The sequence below is a fragment of the Colletotrichum truncatum genome (assembly GCF_014235925.2).
Source record: "Colletotrichum truncatum strain CMES1059 chromosome Unknown Contig_0011, whole genome shotgun sequence".
Lineage (NCBI taxonomy): Eukaryota > Fungi > Ascomycota > Sordariomycetes > Glomerellales > Glomerellaceae > Colletotrichum > Colletotrichum truncatum.
The window spans coordinates 1,302,199-1,325,703 of record NW_027222408.1 but is presented as its reverse complement, the minus strand read 5'-3'; the positions used below and the strand labels follow the sequence as shown (position 1 = coordinate 1,325,703).

The 23,505-nt window shown below is 53.6% G+C and overlaps 8 protein-coding genes across 8 annotated transcripts; 4 read left to right on the top strand and 4 right to left on the bottom strand.

The window, feature by feature from the left end:
• Window positions 1–1,110: 1,110 nt before the first annotated feature.
• Window positions 1,111–2,320, top strand: CTRU02_214730 (serine threonine-protein phosphatase 4 catalytic subunit; the record flags this gene model as incomplete). The annotated part of the gene is made up of 4 exons (XM_036727918.1): window positions 1,111–1,126; window positions 1,198–1,431; window positions 1,518–1,772; window positions 1,863–2,320. The coding sequence occupies 4 exons, from the start codon at window positions 1,111–1,113 to the stop codon at window positions 2,318–2,320; spliced, it is 963 nt and encodes a 320-aa protein (XP_036580447.1).
• A 914-nt stretch (window positions 2,321–3,234) lies between these two features.
• On the bottom strand, window positions 3,235–4,797 carry CTRU02_214729 (rho protein gdp dissociation inhibitor containing protein; the record flags this gene model as incomplete). The annotated part of the gene is made up of 4 exons (XM_070206294.1): window positions 3,235–3,365; window positions 3,425–3,473; window positions 3,534–4,219; window positions 4,701–4,797. The coding sequence occupies 4 exons, from the start codon at window positions 4,795–4,797 to the stop codon at window positions 3,235–3,237; spliced, it is 963 nt and encodes a 320-aa protein (XP_070060068.1).
• A 3,348-nt stretch (window positions 4,798–8,145) lies between these two features.
• Window positions 8,146–9,470, top strand: CTRU02_214728 (apses transcription; the record flags this gene model as incomplete). Its single annotated transcript, XM_036727915.1, has 2 exons — window positions 8,146–8,227; window positions 8,287–9,470. The coding sequence occupies 2 exons, from the start codon at window positions 8,146–8,148 to the stop codon at window positions 9,468–9,470; spliced, it is 1,266 nt and encodes a 421-aa protein (XP_036580444.1).
• Window positions 9,471–10,693: 1,223 nt separating this feature from the next.
• On the top strand, window positions 10,694–11,952 carry CTRU02_214727 (3-hydroxyisobutyrate dehydrogenase; the record flags this gene model as incomplete). The annotated part of the gene is made up of 3 exons (XM_036727914.1): window positions 10,694–10,801; window positions 10,878–11,051; window positions 11,221–11,952. The coding sequence occupies 3 exons, from the start codon at window positions 10,694–10,696 to the stop codon at window positions 11,950–11,952; spliced, it is 1,014 nt and encodes a 337-aa protein (XP_036580443.1).
• Window positions 11,953–12,036: 84 nt separating this feature from the next.
• CTRU02_214726 (RTA1 like protein) lies at window positions 12,037–14,015 on the bottom strand (the record flags this gene model as incomplete). The annotated part of the gene is made up of 4 exons (XM_036727912.2): window positions 12,037–12,457; window positions 12,945–13,172; window positions 13,246–13,744; window positions 13,859–14,015. The coding sequence occupies 4 exons, from the start codon at window positions 14,013–14,015 to the stop codon at window positions 12,037–12,039; spliced, it is 1,305 nt and encodes a 434-aa protein (XP_036580441.2).
• Window positions 14,016–15,922: 1,907 nt separating this feature from the next.
• On the bottom strand, window positions 15,923–18,360 carry CTRU02_214725 (ap-3 adaptor complex subunit beta; the record flags this gene model as incomplete). Its single annotated transcript, XM_036727911.1, has 3 exons — window positions 15,923–18,055; window positions 18,116–18,258; window positions 18,321–18,360. The coding sequence occupies 3 exons, from the start codon at window positions 18,358–18,360 to the stop codon at window positions 15,923–15,925; spliced, it is 2,316 nt and encodes a 771-aa protein (XP_036580440.1).
• Window positions 18,361–18,914: 554 nt separating this feature from the next.
• CTRU02_214724 (uncharacterized protein) lies at window positions 18,915–19,601 on the top strand (the record flags this gene model as incomplete). Its single annotated transcript, XM_036727910.1, has 1 exon — window positions 18,915–19,601. The coding sequence occupies one exon, from the start codon at window positions 18,915–18,917 to the stop codon at window positions 19,599–19,601; it is 687 nt and encodes a 228-aa protein (XP_036580439.1).
• A 261-nt stretch (window positions 19,602–19,862) lies between these two features.
• Window positions 19,863–21,305, bottom strand: CTRU02_214723 (kinetochore protein nuf2; the record flags this gene model as incomplete). Its single annotated transcript, XM_036727909.1, has 2 exons — window positions 19,863–19,976; window positions 20,031–21,305. 2 exons carry the CDS (start codon window positions 21,303–21,305, stop codon window positions 19,863–19,865), a joined length of 1,389 nt encoding a protein of 462 aa, XP_036580438.1.
• Window positions 21,306–23,505: the final 2,200 nt, after the last annotated feature.

Below are 23,505 nucleotides of genomic sequence, written 5' to 3'. Positions count from 1 at the left end.
GCGAGAGACCTCGTCGTCCTACCACTGGCGGTGTTTTGAAGATGACTATGGTGGATTCAACATGGGAAAAGTCCAGATGCACACCAGATACGGACCTGGTGTAGCGGTAAGAAGAGATGGAGGAGAGAGAGAGAACGCCATCCACCTTAGTACCAAGACGGTGTGAGGAGGGGCCGGGTCTTTATATGGCCCGGGGGGAGACCTGCTAGTTGAAGTTGGCCAAAAGTTGGCACCACCCCAAACACCACCCCAAGACCGGGCTTTCCTGGCCAAGGGTTTCGTCAGCGCTTCTGTCAGGGGCTTGCAGCGACCGTTGCCCCTAAAACGCCCATTGCGTACGTAAGCGAGAACACTATGAACCAGTCCCTTTTTGGCTTCAGTTTGTGTGAGTGTCTCTGCTTAGTAGTACTAATTGGTATGTCTCCCACCAGCATCTTTTTCATCTGGATTTGCATTTCTCAGCCAAAGGTCCGAGCTCCCAGCTGTACCATTTTGAGACGGTGGATTGATTGAGTTGGCCCAACTCTTACCTTTTTTGCAGCATGACGTCCCTTCATCTGTAGATGCCACTGCTGTCACCTGCCTACTATTGTCTAAAAAAAAAAAAGTTCACCAACCACGACAGAACTCTTTTCTCTGTTGAGGGCATTCCCACAATCGCCCTCCTCGTTTTTTTGGTCATTCTTTTTTTTTACTTTCTCCTCCTCTCTTCCTCTTTATTGCTCTCTGAACTGCCCGACGACGTGCGATACTCGACTAAAAGAGTACGTCGTATATATTTCCCCGCGTCCATTTCACCCCACGTCGCCCGTCCACCTCAACCGCCCATCTATCCACCCGCCGCCTATTGCCGCCGCGCACCTCGAGCTTCCATGTAAAGGCTTGTCGTTCTCGATCATGTTTACACAACCACGAAGCTTCACACCACACATCGCTTGCGCCTGGAGTAGAAGTGGCCATCGCCGACCTGCCTCTTGAGCAGCAGCAGCCTCGTCGTCCCTACAGTCGATACTTATTTGATCCTCCGTGTCCTGATTCCTCAACTTCCTTTTTTCGATCAGAAAGACGCCAGCAGCATAGCGCTTGCTGTCGCATACAACTAACGTTACGATGCCCGGACTTCCAGGTATGCTCTATCCCTTCAGCGCGACCGAGAGGGGTTGAGATTCCCTGTCTGACGTGAACGTGTCGCAACAGCTTCCGTCGATCTCGACGAGTGCATTTCGCGCTTGTACAAGAGAGAGCTCCTCGCCGAATCCGTCATCGAGGCCATCTGTGCCAAAACGAAGGAGCTTCTCATGCGCGAGAGCAACGTTGTCCACGTTCGCGCCCCCGTCACCGTCGTCGGCGATATCCACGGGCAATTCTACGACCTTATTGAGATCTTCAAGATTGGCGGATGGTGCCCAGACACCAACTATCTGTTCCTAGGTAAGGCGCCTCTGAGCGGGCCGGGCCTTTGCCCCGAGTAGGAAAGGGATGCCGGACAAACTGACCGATTGACACCCGAATTACAGGAGACTACGTCGACAGAGGCATGTTCAGCGTCGAGACCATTTCTTTGCTTGTGTGCTTGAAACTTCGATACCCCAACCGCGTTCATTTGATTCGAGGCAACCATGAGTCTCGCGGCGTCACCCAGTCCTACGGCTTCTATACGGAATGCTCGAGGAAATACGGCAATGCCAATGTGTGGCATTACTTTACCGACATGTTTGACTTTTTGACCCTGAGCGTCGTGATCAACGACAAGATCTTTTGCGTGCACGGCGGTATGCCCCTCCTTCCCCTTTCCCCCCCCTCTCCTAGAATATCCAACACCTTAATTAGAGGCACCTCCGACTAAACATCATTCCGTCCAGGTCTCTCCCCCTCCATCCACTCGATCGACCAAATCGTCATCATCGACCGCTTCCGCGAAATCCCCCACGAAGGCCCCATGGCCGATTTAGTCTGGTCCGACCCAGACCCCGAACGAGATGAATTCTCCCTAAGCCCCCGCGGAGCCGGCTACACATTTGGAGCTCAGGTGGTGAAGAAGTTCCTGGCGGTCAACAACATGGACCACATCCTGAGAGCTCACCAGCTCTGCCAGGAGGGCTTCCAGGTTCTCTACGACGACCGCCTCAGCACGGTCTGGAGTGCGCCCAACTACTGCTACCGGTGCGGCAACATGGCCAGCGTGCTGGAGGTCAGCGACACGGGCGAGAGGTTCTTCAATGTCTTCGCTGCGGCTCCGGAGAACGACCTGCACAAGGACATGCAGCCTGGTTCAGAAAAGACGGCGGACGGGAATGCACTCCCCGATTACTTCCTGTAGCCGCAATGGGATAGAAGCGCAAAAGCAGGTCATGTTTGGATTGTCACACACAACAAACACACACACACACACACACATGCACACATACATACATACATACAACCCAATCTGGTGGGGGGTGGCTTTGTTGGGAAAGGAAGAAGAATTGTTCTCAAAAGAAATCACGAATGATAGCATAATGGCTTGGTGCGGAAATATCACCACTGACCCCCTGCCAAAATAGACCGGGTTGATTTAACTTTGCTAGTTGGAGAGATGGTGAGATGGAACAATCACCCATCATATACACTTTACCATCACTCCACTTGCCCTGTCCCACCCATAGATAGTGAGACAGCACATCACACAAAAGACACCTTTGATGATCCAATGGACTCTTCTTTTTTTTTTTTGTATCCAGCTCGGGAGCAAGACCGAGCATGAGGTGAACTATCTGCCATCTACCGTCCAAATTTTTTGTTTCGTGACTTCATATGCCAGACCTTTTTATAAAGGTTGGAGCGAAAGGATGTATAGCAAAAAGGGGAAAAAAGAAAGAAACTAAATAGGCAGTTCTTCTACCTGGACAACTGCCCATTTGGCCTTTTTTCCCACGTCAGAACCTTTTGGTGTTTGTGTTGTGTGTAACCGTTTTTAAGTGTGAGTAAGTGAGTGATGGTTTCCATGCCTACCCCAGAGCGACCAAATAATCCCACCAGAATTGACTTGGCCAGCTCGATTTTCCAAGCTTTCATTCCCGTTTTCCTCCACGCTGATGCCCTCGCTTCAGTGACGAGTCGACGGGGACAATCTTGAGAACCGGTGACCTTGCTGTTTCTGATCTTGGCCTAACCTCGGGGAGAAGAAACCACGCTTTTGAAGTGCTGGCAACGATGACAAGAGGGGTGAGTCGATTATTAATGACGTCTTGTGCTTTACCAGTCCTTGGCGATGTCGAAAGACCACTCAAAGGTCAAGTGGGTCTTCTTGTCGTCGTCAACGAAACTGGAGATGGCGTTGTAGTGGCCACGGGCAAGCATGCCGGAAGGAGCATCCTCCTCTTGGACTACGAAAAGTCAGTAAGAAACCAGGAGCGAGAGATGTAAGGTACGAGGAAGGACTTACAGCGCTTGGTGTAAATGGGCTGCTTGTCGGTGTTGGGGGCGTAGCTGCCCTGCATTAAGAGTCAGTACCTACTTCTCGGAAGCGTCTTTCGGTGACGAGGGAAACTTACCAGCATCTCAGAGTCCTTGCTGACCTTGATACCCTTGCGCTTGACGACCTGGACGTACTGCAGACCGCTGAGAATCTCGTGCTGGACCTTGAAGGTGGCAACCATGGTGAACTTGGCGCCCTCCTTGATCTTGAAGGGCTTGTCCTTCAGGCTGGCCTCGGAGCCAGGAGCAGACAGGTCGATAGTGACAGGGTCACGGCCGGGGGACTCCATGGTGAGAGAGAGAATAATGCAGACACGAGGGTCAGAGGCGTCGGAGAGGTCCTTGCCGCCGCCGAGGCCGAGGGACTCCTTGTAGCGCTGGAGAGACTCATCGTTCTCGTCTGTCGTAGGGTTAGTTGGCGCCTGGTTCTCATCTTCTATGTGTTCTTCATTGTCTTGCAGCTCATATATGTCAAGGCCATGAGCTGCCCGTACAGCGTTGGGTGAAGTGTAAAAGTCGCGGATGAGGTTTGAGTCTCGCTGTTGCAGAAGGCTTGGGGACTTGGGGGAGTTGGGAGGATTGGGAGGAACAGGATGTGAAAGGGCTCGGGCTCGGTGAATCTGGCCTTCCAAGGTAGCCTCTGATATACCACTTGGTGTTGGGGTTTGAGAACGAGACTCTGAAGGGGTGTTGAGAGGCGCGGGAGGCACCTCGATAGAGTTGCGGTGACGAAGTGCGTTATTGCGGTTCTGACGCCGCATGACTTGACGCATGCCTTCATACAGTCTCTCCATTTTGTGAAGGATGAGTCCGTATGTAATTTTCTAATACTGCAGACACCAAAGACAAAAGGTGAAAATGGTGATAGTGAGATTACAGTAGTGATGGTGATGATAATGGTAATAGCGATGATGAGAGACGGCGGTATGGTGTTTTGTGAACTGCTTGGAAAGAGCAGGTGCACCTCACCTGCCTTGGGCGCTCTTTCCGGCTTTGGTTCTCCATGGTGTCTCCCAAGTATTCGGTGTTGAATATCTCACGAATATTGGTTTTCACCGAGGTGAATGCAAAGCCTCAGGGAGCTCCTATTTTGGCACACCGACCTCCAACCAAGGTGAGAGGAGTGAGGGGCACAGAGGACCCAGTCCTGAGCTGTTGCAGTCTACCCAGGACAAGAATGCAGAGAGGTACAGGAATGCATATACAGACAACAAAGATGAACATGAAAGAGAATCAAAACTCACCCATCTTCTGGTACTCAGCAAGACTCTGCTTGGGCTGGGAGAGCTTGTAGCCCTGAGTCTCCTCAGGCATGGTGTCATCTTGCTCGTGGGAAGCCATTGTGGGGGTAGTATCAGGAGTGAGGTCTAGATGGATACTGGGAGGAGAGATGTAGGTGAGGGCGATGCGTTGGAGCTCTGGATATCGAGCAGTAATAGCAGCAGTGAGGAAGACAGTGAGTAAGCAGAGGTGAGGTTCTGCGACGATGTTTACTCTGGAGGAGAAGTTCAGATTTAGGTTTGGTCGATGGGTTCAGGTAGGCTGGTACGGGAAGGCAGGGTCAGGTACAGTAAGGCAGGTAGGTCACCGCTTCCTGCCCCTCACACCTCCCGGCCGCGGGGGCCCAGCAGGAACCTGAAGGACTGGCCGCGGACAGGCCAGCTGACGGGCTGTGGGCATTGGATTGTGGGCTCTGAGCTGTGGATTGTGGATTCAGGGCCGCCGACACTAGAAGGGTATGGGGGTCCTGATTGGCTATAATCCATGGTGGGGTTCTGTTTGCATTGATTGGCCGGCATCTGGAACAAGATGGAACTTCACACACGAAACCAGGCACAATCCAACAAAGCCCTCGTGTGCATCTGGCAGCAATGGCAGCAAATTGCTAAAGAGTTGGCTGACTGATAGGCGAATAACCTTTGGTTTGCGTCTTACCTACTGCAGGCTACCACCTAGTGCCCTGAAGAGGACGAGGGTTTTTTTAAAAGGGCTCATTTTGTAGCCGAGTCGAGCCATGCCCCTCAATGACGACCTTGTAAATGTACCCTTCTGCGTAGCACTCTGCCCCTCCTGGGAGTGTGTCATTGATAGCCAATCTCGATACAGCGTGGAGGGGCTAGGAGGGGGGAGCGTCCGTCAATAGTGGCCAGTGTGAGTTTGGAGGAGCGGTCTGGAAGACTGCAGTTCTCAAGGGGGGCGTTCCGGGGCAACAGCAAACAACAATTTACTCTAACTGCCACTACTGGTACGGCCCTGAATTCGGTTTCCGGCCAGCTACAACCATAATGTGGGTGCTTCTAGTGCTGATGATGCTGACTGACGTTGCTTGGGTCATGGTGAGGTATCTTCACCTGCAGCAGTTGTGTATACTCGAGATTCCAGGGTGCAGATGAGCATGTGCCATGTGGAAGTCAATTCGGCCTCCAGGATGCGGGGCGTGCGGGTGAAATGCAAAAAAGGAAGCTGCAGCACTAAATGATTTACACAGCAGTTGCCGTTGCCTGGGAGGCTCTTTCATATCTTATCTCTGAAGGCGGATGGGGAGTGCCGAACAATCCCCAGAGTCAGGCATCTATCGGCACTGAGTGTCCTCAGTATGTAGTCCCTACCCACCTTCCATAAATGTATCCGTGCAAATTGTGTCTCTGCATGCGACATGTTTATGCAATTTTAATGCACAATTGAATATGTTAGCCAGCCGATTCCGCAATCAATCACGCATTGAGGTTGGGTACGGATACGGAGCCATTTGCGACATAACTGTTCAACTGACCAGTGTGCGAAATGTCGCACACGTGAGCAGTAAGAATAATAAGTCCATCACAGTAACGTGTGGCTTCTGAGGAGATGATGGCATCTTCTGGCGTCTTGGATCTGTTGTCGTTGCCCGGCCAGTGTCGCTGTCTCCATCTGGTACCTGGGTCCGGCCCTTTTTTTTATGGCGCCAGTCTGGGTATGGTGAGGACCTCTAGTATTCATTTACATCACTAGGTTCGTCCTTTGTCGCAAAGAGTGTGCCTGACAGATGGACTATCTAGAAACAAAATCATCTTCTTTAGGTCGGGCCGTGACCGCCGTCCCGCCTGCCACCTTATCGATAGCCCGAACATCTCAAAGAGAAACGTGGTCGTACGACGATGACTTGTAGGGTTATGGTTGGTTCATCATACAGCACAGTACCGCCCCGCATGCTGCTCTAACTCCTGCTCCTACTATACTTCTGCTCTGGTCACACACACACCCTCAGGCTTCAGAGCCCAGGGTTAGAGCTGGGTGCTTGCTCATCCTTGGTGCAACGAAGAATGTGCGGCACGAAAAGGGAAGACCCATGTATATGAAAGACCCTCGAAGAAGCCACCGACGGCCCCTTGCGCAGTGGCCCTGTCCCCGCCCATAGCTGCGAACGGCTCCGAGGGTGCTCTGAGCTTTTCGCGTTCGCGACGAGAATGTTGGGATTTTGGGAGCCGGGGGGAGGTAGGGTGAGGAGTGGTTGCTGGTGGTGGTACTGGGTGGTGCTGAGACCAGGAGGACTCTGGGAGCTCCTGGGTCCGACACGGAAAGGCAACGTGTTGCTGAGCTGAGTACGATAGGACAGGTCAAGGTAAAGCCAACCAAAGGAGATGAGAGTCGCTTCAACAATGGACCAGGGTCACCCAACGGGAAAAAGGGAAAAAGGGACCGTCGCATCAGATAATTTTCCACCTTCTCCGGCTTGCCCAGGGGACCTTTTTATTTTTCTTCCTTCTTGATTCTTTCCTGCAGCACACCTTACCCTATTGCATTCTGGGGAAGGTACCAGGTAGATGGTCGCCAAATGCGGCTAGGCAAGTCTTCAATAGTGGGATACATATCTCAACACACTTTTCGTCACTAAGAAAGAGGTACACTTATATGTCGCGTCTTTCTCTTTAACTGGTCACGCTTCAGCCCATTTGCTTTCCGAAAGAGCCCCCCCATGTAACCCCCGCCCAAATGGCCCGTCCTTCCCAATTTAATCCAATAAACAGAGGACTGCTGGACCCTCCCACTGCCCCAAATTCTCTTGCTTGAAGGGAAAGAGTAAGCTATTGAGAGTCGGTGCTGCAGGTGCTGCTGGTGCTGCTGCGGGTGCTACTGCCACTGCCGCTGCCATCGCCCGTCATTGCTGCTCCAGTCTGCTCCTTCTCTGCGGCGCGCGTGCCTCTTCCACACTTTCCTTACCCTCTCTTCGCGCCCATCCCGTTCCGTCTTTCTTCTTTTTTTTTTTTTTTCTTTCCCCCTTCCCTCGATCTTCCATCATCCATCCTTTTGGGACACATTCCCGTCGCCCTCTTGAGTTCTCTCAAACCCTTTTACCGGGACTCCGTTCCCGTTTTGCTTGCATTACAGCCAATTCTAATCCTTTTCATTGACATCATCTCCACCCCCTGCACCGTTTTACGCGACAGGACTACCCACTCGTCACGTCCGCCAGCTCCCACCCCGTCTCGTAAGCGACACCTTCGTCTTTTTCGCGCCCAACTTGGTAGATGCGAGGTGTTCAGACTGACGCGACTTTTAGTCCTTACTCCTCCGACCGAGTCGTAGCCCTCCAGTGACAATCGCGATTCGTGCAATCACCCCTCGATTGTTCTAACGCGCGTATCGCCGTCAACTCACATACTCACTTTTAATCACCAACCTTGCCGGCGCAACCCAATCGCCATCAAAATGCCTTCCGCGACTATTAACTCGATCGAGAGGCATCTGCCTGCGAAGCACAATCCTCTCTTGCTCGAGAATGTGCCTTCTTGTAGGACACCTCATTGATCACTTGCGTCTGGACTGCCTTGCTCACACACTCACTCATAGACAACGACCTGGTCTCCCGTCGCCGCCTCGGCCAGACTCAGTTGACGGCCAAGATGGTCAACCTTCCCGATAACGACGGCGCCACCCTTGGTGTCTTCGACTATGCCCATCTCCGCGCGCCCCTGCCCAAGGGTATCGTTTCTGGTATCTTCAAGTCGAGCCCCAACAGCTATTTCCTTATGCGCCGCAGCCATGACGGCTTCGTTTCTGCCACCGGCATGTTCAAGGCCACCTTCCCCTACGCCGAGGCTTCCGAGGAGGAGATGGAGCGCAAGTACATCAAGTCCCTTCCGACCACCAGCCCCGAGGAGACGGCTGGAAACGTCTGGATTCCTCCTGACCATGCCCTGGCCCTCGCCGAGGAATACAAAATCTCCCCTTGGATTCGCGCGCTGCTCGATCCTGCCAACATCTCAGTATCCAACAACCCCGACAGCCCGCCAAAGAAGATTACCGCGCCGCCCAAGTTCGAGTTTGTCAAGGCGACCCCTCAACTGGCACCTCCTGCCACCCCCACTCAGTTGCGCAGATCCCGCCGTTCTGCCAGCCCCACGAAGACGATTATCCCCAGGCCTGTTAGATCTCCTAGGAAGCGCAGGACCAAGGCTGACTCTGTCGAGCCTCGGGAGGCTACGCCTACCCTCACTGCCACCAAGGTCGAGATCAACGGTATCATCAGCGAGGAGAAGGATGCTGAGAAGGAGGTCGACACCGCTGTCAAGACTGTCGAGACAGAACCTGCCGTTGTGCTTGAGCCGAGGGAAGAAGAGCCCAAGGCCAAGGTCATTGTTGACCAAGACGTCAAGACTGACGAGGATGGAAACGAGATCAAGCACACTGCCGTATCCCTTGAGCTTCCTCTGATGAGCTCTCAACCCCCGACAGCAGAGGAGACAGCGCGCATGATTGCGGAGGCCAAGCAGATGGTCGAGGCAGCCTCAAACCAGACAGAAACCGCCAGCCCCAAGCCCAAGGGCAAGAGGACGGCCGAGCAAATCTCAACAGGAGACGACGAGGACGAGAAGAAGGAAGGTGACGCCGACGCGGCGGAGGAGCCTCGCTCAAAGAAGGCCAAGACCCAAGAGACTCAGGTCCAGATCAAGAAGCAGGGCATGCGCAAGCGCGCCCTGTTCGGCTTGAGTGCACTATCAGTAGCCGTTGGGTATGTTGCAATCTTGCAGTAGGGGTGACGAAGTGATGCTAATATTTGGTTGTAGCGCATTTTCTTACTTCACCGGATCGTTCTAAGACGCCTGTACAAGTGTCAAGAAGATATCTGATCGTCTCTCGGAATCGAGTGACATTCTAGTCGAGTGGTCAGGCCTAGGGAGCAACGGAGTCTCCGGTTGCTCTTTGGAAATTGCTGGGATGGCAGACCTGGCGGCACACTTTTTACATCGCTTATTGCCTTTCTTTCACACTCATACCCAAATAGAGCCTTGGAGCAGACCCGGGGCCGGCTTTCTTTCACTCTTCTGTGTTTCTTGGGAATTGTTGATGTGGAAACAAACTATGTGTATATTGGAAGCGCCTTTTTGGCGAAGGCGATACGGGAGGGAACAGTCACGGTTCGGGATTGAAGGGTATTGTAATCGATGCATCGTTCTGGTGCTTGTTTCTGCGTGCGGGCATGGTGGGGAGTGTACAGATGTCAAGTAGTGTCTGATTTTTTTGTCATGTTTGGCGTTGTCTAGTTGGATGTCCTCGCTCACTTAGCAACAAGCACCAGCTTACAGATGAATCGAATCCATTGTTCTTTAATATCGGGCCGCAGAGAAGAGCTTCAGTCCCGCCTCTAGCCGAAGTGCCGTGCGTCAGAATTACGTTCCAGACAAACAGGCATGTTGCCCGTCGTCTTATGTCATCTCAGCTGGTGGCTGGTTCACAAACATGGCCAAAACAGCTTCTCAACGACGGACTCTGTAAGTAAGAACTTGTGATTCAATCTTGGTATTCTTGAATTCTATTCTATATTCAACGGGCGTTCCTGGAAGACAAAGACAAAAGATCTGGAGTCCTCTGGCCGCCCTGGCATACTCCCCTTGAGCCACACCTGCACGCACGCCCTTGGCGCCCTTAAGGGTCCCTCTTTTTCTCCAATCCGGGGCCGCTGACGCCATGCATGGGGGGAGAAAACGGTCTCGCTCGGGTCGGGCCAAGGTTGTCCGCCCGTGCTTCACATTGCCCACTTATGGCTAACACCGGCAATGGCCGGCTCCCCGGATAGGTGCAACACGCTCCCCGCATCTGGGGGAAGCTGGGGGGGTAGCTCCTCGACTGGAATGCGCCCCCCCCCCCCCAACCTCTCGATCTCATTGAAGGCTGCCCTTTCTTTTCTTCATTCTATTTTTCCTCTGCCGTCTTCAGCGAAGCTTGGGGTTTTTTTTTTGGGTGTAAATTCTGCAACATGCGAGCCAATTCGACATTACGTACTTTGAGACTCGTCCAACGACGCGGCTTCGCAACCACGCCGCGGCGGCTGGATAATTATGGCTTCATCGGGTTGGGGCAGATGGTACGCGATCCCAGTTTAACCGACTGTGATTTAGATGGGGAGATTCTGAAGGAGCGATGATGTTAACTGTTTACAGGGCTACCAAATGGCCAAGAACCTCCAGTCGAAGCTGAGTCCAAAGGATGAGATCCGCATCTTCGACATCAACAAGGATGCCGTCGCGAATCTGGCAAAGGAGATGGAACAGTCTCAAACTGGTGGCGCAAAGGTCGCCATCGTAGACAGCGCCAGAGACGCCTCGACAGAAGCTGTACGTTTACCATCTTGCATTTCTTGTTGTGGCTTCATGGTCTTTTATATTATCCCATTCATGATCAGCATATCTGTGCATGATTGCATCTTGCATCTGTGACCTAGCACAGCCTTCCATTCCTTTTAACCGACTACTCTACGGGAGAATGGCATGCTAACAACAACAGGACACCGTCATCACAGTGCTCCCCGAGCCATCGCACGTAAAAGCAGTCTACAAGTCGATCTTGACAGACCTCCCCTCCCGCCCGCGAATCTTTATCGATTGCTCGACAATCGACCCCTCCTCGTCCCGCGAAGTCGCCGCCTCCGTCGCCGCGGCGCAGCCCTCGGGCCAGGGCATCTTTGTAGATGCGCCAATGTCGGGCGGCGTCGTCGGCGCGACGGCCGGCACGCTCACCTTCATGCTCGGCTGCGACGAGTCCCACCTGCCGCGCATCGAGCCCGTACTACTCCGCATGGGCCGCCGCGTGTTGCACTGCGGACCGCAGGGCACGGGTCTCTCGGCGAAGCTGGCGAACAATTACCTGCTGGCCATCAACAACATCGCCACGGCGGAGGCGATGAACCTCGGCATCAAGTGGGGTCTCGACCCCAAGGTCCTCGCGGGTGTGATCAACGTCAGCACGGGAAAGTGCTGGCCCAGCGAGGTGAATAACCCCGTCAAGGGCGTCGTGGAGGGAAGCCCCGCGGGGAGGGATTATAAGGGGGGGTTCGGCATAGGGCTGATGCGGAAGGATCTGGGGCTGGCTGTTGTCGCGGCCAAGGAGGCCGGCGCGAGGTTGGAACTCGCGGGGCCCGCGACGGAAGTGTATGCTGCCGCGGAGGGAGAGGAGCGGTGCAAGGGACGGGATTTCTCCGTGGTGTATAGGTATCTCGGGGGTGAGGAGTCCGCCTAAGCTCGAAAGTCGTTGGAAGGGGAGGGTTTTACATAGATCAAGCACGTAATTAGAAAGAAGACTGAAGAAACAAAAAATAAGAACTCATTTCCTCAAAATGTCAACCCACCCCGCCGTAGACGGACCCGGCATTACTCTCTTCTCCCTCAGGACGGATCTCTGTTCGTCACGCCACCACTTCGCTCTAGCCTTGGCTTCTTCCGGGCCGAGGTGATGGAGACACAGTTCGCAGGTATATAACTTGGGTTTCGGACGTCGATGGCTGGCGTCGATGAGCGTGTATCCCGGCGCGACTTTTAACGCTTCGAATTCCAGCCCGGAAGGGTTGAGCGCTGGGTCGGAGGGGTCGGGGTCCGGGGCCGGGTCGCGGAGGAGGCCGCAGTGGGGCTCGGAGGCGGGAGCGGCGGGGCATTTTTCGAGAACGCGGCATCGGGGTTTACCGGCGCGGGTGTTGCAAAGGGTGCAGATGTAGTGGGTTACGTCTGCGAGGCACATTGTTAGTGATGTTTAGTTTAGAGGGGATGGTATTTTCTACATGAATAAATGTAGGGTAGGCGAAGGGTATGAGGGAGAACTGGCGGAGTGGCCATTAGTATCTTCAGTTGTGAACATTCATCAGATAGCGAACATGAGAGGGAGTGGCTGCGTCACAGGAATTGACTAGTACGCAGTGAGTCGAACAATGAAATGAATACAGATCACTGTAGGACAACCGAGCTGGCCGAGAGCACACCCACCATGCCCCGTTTTGAGTCAAAGAGACAAACATGAGAAAAGTGAACAATGTCATTGACTCTAAAAAGTGCCAAGCACAACTCAGAATTCCCCAGTCGAGGGAGTGGGCTCTAACATCCTGTTTGCCCTTGAGGACCGTAACAGGCCCTACCCAAACGCCGTTTCAAAAGACTAACCCTCGTCCAAGCGGATGAAATCCTTCTAGCCCGATCCTTCTAACTCTCAAAACCCGTCACAGTCTGTCATTCTATGCTGACTCGGGACCAGACTCGACCTTTGTGCCCTCGGGCGTCGTTGTCGTCGTCGATCCGGTTTTCTCACCCGCATCCGCCTTCCGGGAGTTAGCCATCTGGGGGAGGTAAAACCCGGGGTGGAAGACAGTCAGCAGAGACACGCAGATGAGGACAAGCCCGCCGTCGAGAATCATGAACGAGACCTCGTCCTGCATGATGTGGTTGCCCCATCCGCCAGCCATCTCAGCAACACTACGCGCACCGCGTCAGTATCTCTGCAGCAAAACGACTACACAAAAAAAAGGGGGGAAGTGCCCAAACTCACCGGTAGATACAACGAATCATGACGCAGGCGTAAGCGCCAGTCATGCTGTAGATGAACGTCTTGAACTTCTTGTCGTGCCAAATGGCCAACGACTCCGGGTCCGCATCGGGGGTCTTTGCCCACTTGGACAGACGAATCCAGTAATCCGCGCCCGCGACGCCAAAGAGCACCAGCACGACGACCTGCAGCACGATCCCGGCGATGATGGCCTGGTTTCCGCCGTCGAGGAGCTTCTTGTTCGTCTGGCCCGCCGCGGCGGCGAGACCGCCTCCGATGGCCTGGATAATGAGACACGTCAGGTCGGCGGGGAGGAAGATGAGCGGGTACCACCGCGGGCGGATGCGGGAGAGCGCAGGGTTGATGTTCGCCGAGACGTGCTTGAGGGTGAGGTAGATGCCGGCGCAGATGAATGTCGGGCCGAGGATGATTGTGCAGATTTGCATCTGGAAGGCGTCCTTGTTCCACGGGTTCGCATGGAGAAGGGTGCGGCCGACGTAGCCTGGGGTGAGTTCCATGTTAGTCAGGCTTTCAGAACAAGAGGCGAGGAGCTCGGGTAGAGTGTTCGTCCGGTGATAGATAGTTGGGATGAACATGAGTGTGGGGGTTTCCATACCGACTGTCTCCAAGACGCAACCACCAGTTACAAAACCCATGAAAGACCAGGTGCGCTTCTTGGTGCCGATGAAGCCCGACGCCAGCACGATGATGCCGAAGGCGACGGCGAAGAAGATGTTGGCGCCAAAGTTGGGGTAGTACGACAGCACCGTCATCTCGACGGGGCAGAAATCCGAGACTTCAGTGCATTCCTTAAAGGGACGGCGAGTCCCAGCGGTCCCGTTTGTCGCCATGATGGATTCGTGAGTTCGTGGAATCGAGGGGAGAATGTTGCTTTCGCGGTCGTCAGCTTCCTTTGGCGGTCGAGATCGGTGGTCGAGGTCGGGGCTCGAGGTATATACGGCGCGGAGCAATGGGTCCGGAAACAGCGTGCTTATTCGGTTCCTCCCAATATCAAATCCTTGGTCCAAAAAGGTGAACAAACAAAGTCGTCGAGCCGGAGATGTCGACCAAACTAGAAGGGGACTCGTCGAAATATCTACGAAAGCCCAACAACCGCAAGGAAAGAAGCGGCTCGAAGACGAAACGAAAAGAATGCACAGATGGAACAGACAGGACGGCGCGGGTACGAGAGCTATATCCGGCGCGCCGGCATTCTTACATATGTATGCACGGGAATCATTGACCTTTGAGCGTCGCCTCCCACCTGTCCGTCGACCAGGGGCAGTGGAGTTAAAAGGGTCCTTGACGGCTTTACAAAGCAAACACTGCGCCGCCCGGTGGCTAGGGATCCAACATTGGTAAACGAGCAAAACGAGAAAACCGAGTGAGAGCTACCCCGTCCTCTCCCCGTTGAATGGACCACTACACATTCGTAGTAGCAGTACAGAAAAGAATAGAGGTGCGGCAAACGGAGGGAGGCGCTAATACTGGAGCCAAGATGTCGGTTTTGCACCCGAGGACCCGCCTTATCTTCTCGAAAGGGAAAGTAATGCGCCCGTAAAAGGGGATTTGTAAGGGCCAAGTCGATGTCGTGCCTCTGTTGTTTGGCCAGTGAGGCGCCTCCCGAATGTCACATCTCGTAGGGCTCGAGAGCCGGGGGAGAGGGGAGATGACACCCACCCCCAAGAACAGGAATAAGAAGACGATGCTTCCATACATCCTCTCGCTGGTTTTTTTCTTTTTTTACCCCCCCTTTTCACTTTTTTGAAAGAGAGGACGCTCTCGATAATATGGTACCCGTTTGCGGCTCTTCTCGAACAAAAAGAGAGACAACAATAAACATGACAGCGCCCCCCCTCGGCGTCAATGTTTTAAGACATCGCCACGGCATTATCAGGTGGAGAAAAGTTCCCATGTTTTTCTATACGCCAATACCCCGAATCTTAGCTCTCGCCTAGCGCCTTGGCCGAGCCCGCATCTTACCCACCTACCCGAGCCTCACGGAGGCTAAACGAGGTGTACGAGTTAAGCGATGTCCCTTGTTGGCGGCCCTCCGAGTGGCCTTACCCCTAACCGAGATATCTCGGCTGCGCAAGCGAAGCGGGTCGTCGGGTCTCTCGGGCCACTCTGCGAACAACGACCTGTGCACGATGCCTGCTACTCGCGTGGCTTTTGTCAGTGAGTGTATATCCGTACGTATTGACTAAACATATGTATACATGGATAGTATAGAAGTTGCTTGTTGGGCCGCTGCCCGGAGCAAACCCCGTGGGATTTCCCACTCGGCGCCCAGACTGTCGGCGCCATCAATCACGCCGATTGATTGGAGTCGTCTGCTAGATTCTATCGTGAGAAGTTGGAGTAAGTGTGTGCGGTATACGCGTGTGCTTCCTGTCCTAATTCCGCCAATCACTTCCATTTCACCCGTGGTCGTTTGTTTTCCCCTGTCCTCGTCAGTGTCTGTCTGCGCTGAGGCTGATGTGAGATCTGTATTTATCGCCCCTCGTACAATATCTAATGGCAGATTCAAAAGTCGTCCAGTTGGTTTGGTTGAGCATGACTCGGATGTGAACTTGACACCACTCTGCGGATATTTCATCCTTGTAAAAACTGATATTGATGTGTTTGTGTTCTCCCCAATTGAGGACCGTTATCTAGTTTTAGTGCTGTTGTATTATTGTCATGACTTGACTAGCCGTCCACTTTCGCCGTCGTCGTCACTTTCGCTCTCTTCTTCCTCGTCGTCGTCATCCTCTTCCTCTTCATCATCCGAATCTTCTTCCTCCTCCTCGTCATCTTCCTCTTCTTCGCTCTCGGACTCTTCTTCCTCTTCTTCGTCGCCTTCCGCCAGCCAGTCGTCCAGCGTCTTTCCTCCCACACCTCCAACAACCCCACCGAGACCGTTGGGCTTCGCTGGTGCCGCCTTAACAGCGCTGTCAAGCATTTGACTTGCTGGCACAACCTTCTCCTCGCCGTAGGCCGACGGTGCCGCCTCCGTGTCGCGCAGTCGTCGGTCAGGCTCTGAGCCCTCGGCAACCCATTCGGGAAGAGGATCGTAACCCCGGAGCCCGTGAATGCCACTGCCACCCGCCAGCACCAGTGTTGAAGAGCCGAGCATGAACCCTTTTCGTGTCTCCGACGGACTGGGAGCTTGGGGTGCCGGCTTCGGTGCCAGCAGCATCAACGTAGCCAGCTGCGGTACCGATAGGAGGGCCCGGTACATGCGTGCCCGATCACGAAGGTCGTATGAGGTGTCATAGCGAACCAGTAGTAGCGCGTAGTCCCAGAGTTTGGCGACGGGATGATCATCTTGACTTGGGACGACCGTCTCTTCCTCGCTCTTGTTCTCGTTCAGCCGGTTCAGGTGATGGAGGTAGACCTTGGCCGCGAGGAGAAGGATCTGGCCCTTGGCAGCCTCCGATTCGCTGGCAAAGTCCTTGAGAAGGATCCGCAGCACATCAGCCGCGATGTTGTCCTCGCCCTCGAGACCTGAAAACTCGCCCACCAGCCAGATGATAGTCGCCCGCGCCTGGGGGTCTGTTGCCGAATCGAGATTCTTGGCCAGGCGCATAACCGTGCCGACGTGCCCTTGAGGGTCTTGTTGGATCAAATGCCGAATAACCGTCAGCGACTCTGCTGCGAGTGTTCCATCTAGACTTGTGATTTGTCCCAGCAACAGTCGTAGACACCGAGGCGCTGTGGATGAGTCCGTCTGGGCACATCGTCCGATGGCGCGCACAGCCTCCCGCACCAGTGCCTTGTTCGTAGACCCTGAAAAATGTTCGAGCTCGTTCAAGATAAGGCTCTTGACATGAGGCGGTGCGTGGGGGAAGATGAGCGTCAGAATCTCCAACTTCAACTCCCACACCTGTGCTGGGTCTGTCGCTCTGACCAGGAAGTGACTAGCATACCTGACAAAGTCGGTCGGTCTCGTCAAGCAGACTGAAACAATGTTGTAGAGTGCCACCTGCTGGATATCCTGTGGGCCCCTGAGAAGCGCCACCAATGGGCCGATGGAAATCTTGACGTAGTCTGGCGTACCAATGTCCATGTAGCACCTCGTAACGGCTATGACAACAGCCGAGTTTCGACTTTGAAGCAGAGGCTTAATGCCGTTGAGTAGTAGAGCCAGGTCGGGATCCAAAACGATGACCTGCTGCTCGTCTCCTCCCTCTTCCGTGGTCTCGCCGTAAAAGTCTCCCAAGTCCGCCGTCTTTTCCTGACTCTTGATACTTCGCATCCGCCTAGGGAAACACTTTCTCGCGTAGTATGTCATCAGCCTCAGCGTCGCCAGCTGGCTCCATTCGTCCATGTCTACAATCTTCTTGACCAATGCCCGATAATGCTGATGGATGAGATCGATCCGGTCGGGGCAAACCTCGAGGAAAGCCGACACTGCCGCACCAGCGACGAAGTACTGCTTGTCGCCGATTAAAGTGGTCAAGTAGTCGAGGAGCTGTGGCAGCTGGATGGGGTCGAGGCGATAGCATTTGGGAATGGACAGAGCAGCGGCACGGCGTACAAAAGGGCTCATATCTGCCACGCCCTTTTTAATTGCAAGGGAAACAATTTGACTGATTACGGGTACGCGAATGCCTGACATGGTCTTGAGGGCGAGGGCGCGGACTTGGGGGTTCGTGTCGGAGAGGGATTTCTGAATGGTGTTGATAGATAAGAGGGCGAGATCGGGTTCCTGCTCGGCATGATGGATGAGGTAGATGTAAACGAGCTTCTTGATTTCGATATTCGGCGAGGCGACATTCTTGACAACCGAAGAAAAGAAAGGCAGCGTCTTCTGGCCGCGATACATCATCTGGACGGATCTTCAGTTAGCTCCAAGAAGACTAGCAGCTGGCGGTGTCGAAGTCCCTACCGAGAGAACGCGACGCAGGCCGTCCAGAGCCTCGCGCTCATTTCGACTGTCCAGCAGCTTCTTGATCTGAGTACGGTCGAGAGGGCGGCCGGTGCTACGGGCGCTGCGCGTCGCCGAGGCGGCATCGAGGGTGAGCTCTCGAGCTGGAGCGGAGGACGTTAGCGAAGGACACGAGACGGTGAGGGTGGGTGAAAGGGAAACGTACCGCTCTCGAGCAAGCTGGAGATCCGCGCTATGGATTCCATGGCGAGCGACGGCAGAGTCCAGGCTGAAGTGGCAGGCGAAAACTATCGAGCCTCGTGGTTGGTGTTGAGAGAGATGGAAGCTGTATTGGTTAGCAGGGAGAGGGAAATGACGTCTCGAGCTCAGAAGGCTGAAGCCCGGGCCGACGAGGGGCAGAAGCCGGCTGGCTGACGTGCTGGCATTGCATAGCTAATTCGGCTGGGTGCGGATGACTGACTGTACATCCACTAAAAGATTGGCTATTCCCGCCAGTAATGAGCTGGTTTCAGCGGGCGAGGTCGCTGAGCTTAACGGGTGTCTGCCCCGCCAAATCTGTACTTTCAGCGGCTTCTGCCCCACCAACCGCCCAATTGGCGCCAAAATCGACAACTACTCAGTTTCGGGAAATACTCCCGTACTTCAAGGCTGAACACACTATACAGATACAGACTTACAACACCTCGTCCACAGATTCACTAAATCTCCGACTTCAACCTAAATCGTGAAAAGCACATGGCTGAAATCCACTTAATAAAAATTCATCGGTAGTACGAAACTGATCTTCGAGAGATCCGCAATGGCTCCGACGGTGCTCTCTCCAGCTTCGCCATCTGAGCTACTCCATTATATTGTTACATACCAAACATACCCAACCACACTTATCATCTGCTGCTCTCAAGAAGAGTTCATCTCTTCATTGGTAGCAGACGTTAGGAAAAGAAGTACTCAAGAGGACTCACACCACTCTGAGGAACATCCTCCACATCCTCTCCTCGCAGCGCCACTGTTCCAGGAAGCAATTGCACGTCACATCCGTCTGCTCTTCATCCCGACAGTCATCCATCTTCGCGCCAACTTATCAGTCTTCTCCCCAGAAGACTCGCTAGTACCGCCTCCGCCGAATATTTCCCCGTCATCGGGGAAACATCACCCGCCTCTACTCCTCGTCTACGGGTTTCTACATCTTCACAGAGATAGCAGCGAGTGGAGCGCCCAGGGTATTAGCTGTTCGGCAGCCTTACTAGTAGAAGCCGCAAGACGCACTGCATTCAAACCAGTCATCGTCGAGCCCAAACACCTGGAAGGGCATAATGAATTTGAAGCCTTGCTTCACGACGATGCACCCATCCTGAGTGGTAGCTCGCGGAGGACCGAGGGTGGGTGGACCGGTAGGACGGTTGAAATAAGAAGGGTCTTGGGCAGATGGTTTCACTTCCAAACAGGACAGTGGGATATTCAGTGGGAAGAGCACGAGGCGTCTTGAGAGAGAGAGAGAGAGAGAGAGAGAGAGAGAGAGAGAGAGAGAGAGAGAGAGAGAGAGAAGCAGACGCAGATTGGTCTGCATATTGTTCATATTGATACCCGTTAAACGAGCTTTTCACAATTGCCTCCCCCGTATCTTCGAACATACTCCATCGCAACCCCAAACGCCGAGCCCATGGTATCCTTACCTCGTGTCTTCGTAGCAAAGGGAATAGACAAAACCAAAAAGACAGAAAAATGGAACAAGAATGTGCAAGCAATCTTAGATAGACTGTTCCATCTCAGTGATGTACAGCTTGATGTGTGAGTCCATCTTCAGGAATTCGTCGTAAGCGCTGTGGATCTCGTTCTCAATGTTCTCCTTGAGATCAAGCATCTATCAAATTGTTAGCAAGCGGCCTTGAGCAAAGAGGGCTGACTGAATACGTACCTTCTTCTCTGTCTGTTCAATACGAACTCTCCGCCTCTCGATATCCTTGCCCTTCTCTGTCCGCTCCTCGGTGAGTTTGCGGTGCACGGCACGGAGCTCCTCCATCTTCTCCTTGGCCTCATGAGCCTTGGTAGAACTTTGCTCGCGAAGCTTTTCCGTTCGCTCGTTCCACTTGAGCAGTTGACGTTGCAACAGGGCCTCGGTCCGCTCCACTTCTCGCACGTTGTTACCGCGCTCCGAGAGGGCGTCACGCTGCTTGGCGTTCTTGAGGTTCTCTTCCTCCTCCTTGGCCAGCTCGACACCAATCTCGTCGAGGATCTTAATGCAGGATGCCACATCAGTACAAACCACCGTAAAGGAGTCGGCCGATGTTTGTAGTGCGCGTGAGCGGCGGTCAAGAGCGTCGATATGCGCCTTCTCGCTGTTGAGTGTGTTGCTCAGTTCCGTCAGGCTAGCCTGCAAAGCTGAGGGGCTCTGCATGACATATGGCCGCAGCTTCTGGCTTTCTTGTTTCAATGCCAGCTTCTGCGCCGTCTTGTCCTCCAGCGCCACTGTAAGCTCCGTTTTCTTGACCTTGGCATCCTCAAGGCGCGCAGCCACACGCTCCTGGTTTCGTCGCAGCTCCAACAGTCTCTGCTTCAGCTCTTCGTTGCGTGTTGTCTTCTCCCGTACCTGGGCCTCCATGTGCTTGCGGTTACGCTTCATCTCGACAAGACGTGACTCCATTTCTTGGTTCTCGGAGTACAAACTCTCGATGCGCGCTTTGGTGGTCTCGGCCTTGTTGAAGTGCTCGTCGATGACGGGTGTCTGCGACTCGCGGAACCGCACAAAGTTGATAAGGTAACTGAAGATCTTGACGAGGCGGTCATGCGACGGCTTGTACAGGTCGTTGAAGCTGAAATCGTTAATTCCGCATTCAGAGAGAAGACGTCGCAACGACACGTAGAAGCCCATCAGGTTGCGGGTGTCGGGGGGCACGATGTCCGAGTATTCGCCGCAGATATCCTCGGTGGCGGCACGCATGGCTGGTTCGACGGTCTCGCGTGTCGCATTCAGCAGGAGTTCGGCGAACCACTCGAAGATCATCTGAACCTGGAGAGGGTTCGGTTTCTGGAGGTCAGCGACAGTGAAAGGAATGCCGATGTCCGTTATGCAGCCGACAATCTCCTTGTCAGGAAGACGCATAAATGCGTCGGCTTCATCTTCCTTTTTGCGCGTTGTTCGTGACTGGGTTTGAGAGGTGGGAATGATGCTCATTCGAGGATTGTACGACATCTTGGGCGAACCTGGGCTCCTTCTTGGGAGCGTGCACTTGGGTTTGGTTTATGCAGTTGTTCAGTCGCGGTGCTGTTGGGTGTTGATCGGGCTGTTGTCGCGATTTTTGGGCGACCAAAATTCAAGATTCACGTCCATAAACAGAAACAGCAATCAAGCGGCGTTGTTGCTCTGACAACCTCGATGCTTATCGATAAGAGATAAGCATTGCACGTGGGTCATCACATGACCAAAACCAGACTGGATTGTTTCCATGTGCTCCGTGCGCCAATTAGAGAAGGGACGAAGGAGTGACATTCACAATTGGGCAGGCTCCATAAGCAGGCCCCCCAAGAGTCCGAATGGAAACCGTTGCACTGCCGATTTGCCAACACCACTCGTCCCGAATCGACCTGTTTGTCCGGAACGCCAGGAAACTTTACCGCGAAGCACATCATGCGACACTGACTCGAGATCAATTTGCGAAACTGCGCCTACGAAAGCTCTTCTCATGACCGCGGAATTCACAACCGCAAGATACTTGTTTGCTTAAGGTAAACTTGAAGTTGAATATAGTGCTATGACGACGCACCCACCTTTTGCCCTCATGCAAAGATTGCCGCTGGAGCATCGACGAGTCTCGCCCAGAATTTTCCCTCTCTTCCCACAAATCAAATCTCCGTGTTACTAGGGTGTTGGAAGCGGACCAAATGGTCCATGCTCAGAACTCATTGGCAAGCCCTTGCTCTCGGCGGCAGATGACCTGGTTCCATCGCCACGGCTTCATACTTGGTTCTCTAGAGGCCAATTGGACGACAACAGGTTGATATTCTGGAGCCAAGCTGAAGGGGAACAAAAGATGAGCAGATGAACACACCCTCTCGCCAACAGCGATCGGCGCCGAACCCTAGCCCCTTCCCGTCTTCTGCCCACATGGCATTCAGGCATCTCCGAACCTGTCGTGTCTTGTTTGTCTCGATTGACTCCGGCTTCGACTTTTCATCTCCCAATCCAGAAACCCGTCTATTTGGGCACAAAGCCATCTCATACCTTCAACGATCTGCTACTGGTTGGCACTCGACAGCTTCCTCTCTGAAACGCCGTCAACTTGGGCTATGATTGGTCGAACTCTAACCGATTTCTAATGACAGAAGCCCCGAGCGTGAAACATAATATATTTGCTTTTGGCATGTCCTAGTCTAGCGTGGCCGCCAATGAGCATTTCATCAGATGAAAGGAGTTATGCTTGACTACTATTGGCCCATAGAACCAAAGTCCGTCAAATCTGCTCTGACCTTTCTATGACGGTTCGGATTGCAGCCATAAAACAGACGTCGAAATACCTCAGCTGTCACTCCCCTCCAGATTGGTTGACAGGTCAAGAGGTCAAGGAGAGCAAATTATTCGACTGTCCGTGGGTGACGTGCAGAATCCGTCGTCCACGGCGGGCTTTTGGGGAAGAAGCACGAAAGGTATTGCTAGTCAGTCATGACGATCCATGTGTCAACTATTGACGAAAGATACCTCATTTACCCCTCAAATAACCGGCTACTGCAATAGTAAGCGCCGTAGCAAGCTTATCTGACGGCTCCCCGCTTGATCAGCCTCCTTGTCGCAGGGCCGGTCTTGATAGGAATGAGAGCTTATTGCTTTGATGAGCAATGACTGGCATTGACTCCAACGTTACGGAGCAACGAAGAAAGGGGTGATTAAAAAAAAAAAAAAAACAGATCAGCCTGCAGTCATTCACAAACATACTCGCCGTGTCGCACTCTGCAACATTGCACAGTACCAGGAGCAATATCCGGGGAGCTTACACTACGTTTCGAGTCTGACAGGCACGAGAGTAATAATGCGTCTAACACCTACAGCATGCATGAGGCCATGCAGGAGAAATGATGTCGGAGCACGGTGCGTTTGACAACATCTCCCAACAACCGTTAGAAGGTTGTTCAAAAACCGCCCGTCGCCGCAGAGTATCACCAAGACATGCAGCTGGAAGCCATGGAGTGACTTCCAGCCCCCAATAGAAGCAAAATGAAGCCGCAAATGAGGCATGACGAAACTACGCCGTGTAAGCTGCATGGTCAACAAGAGGAACGGCCCCCGCCGCCATGACGTTGTAATGGGACGCCAATCTTAAACTGATCGCCCCCAGCAGGGCTAGGAATAAGGACCCTGGGCGAACAGGTTGGGTGAGTGAAGCCACATCAGTTGAAGC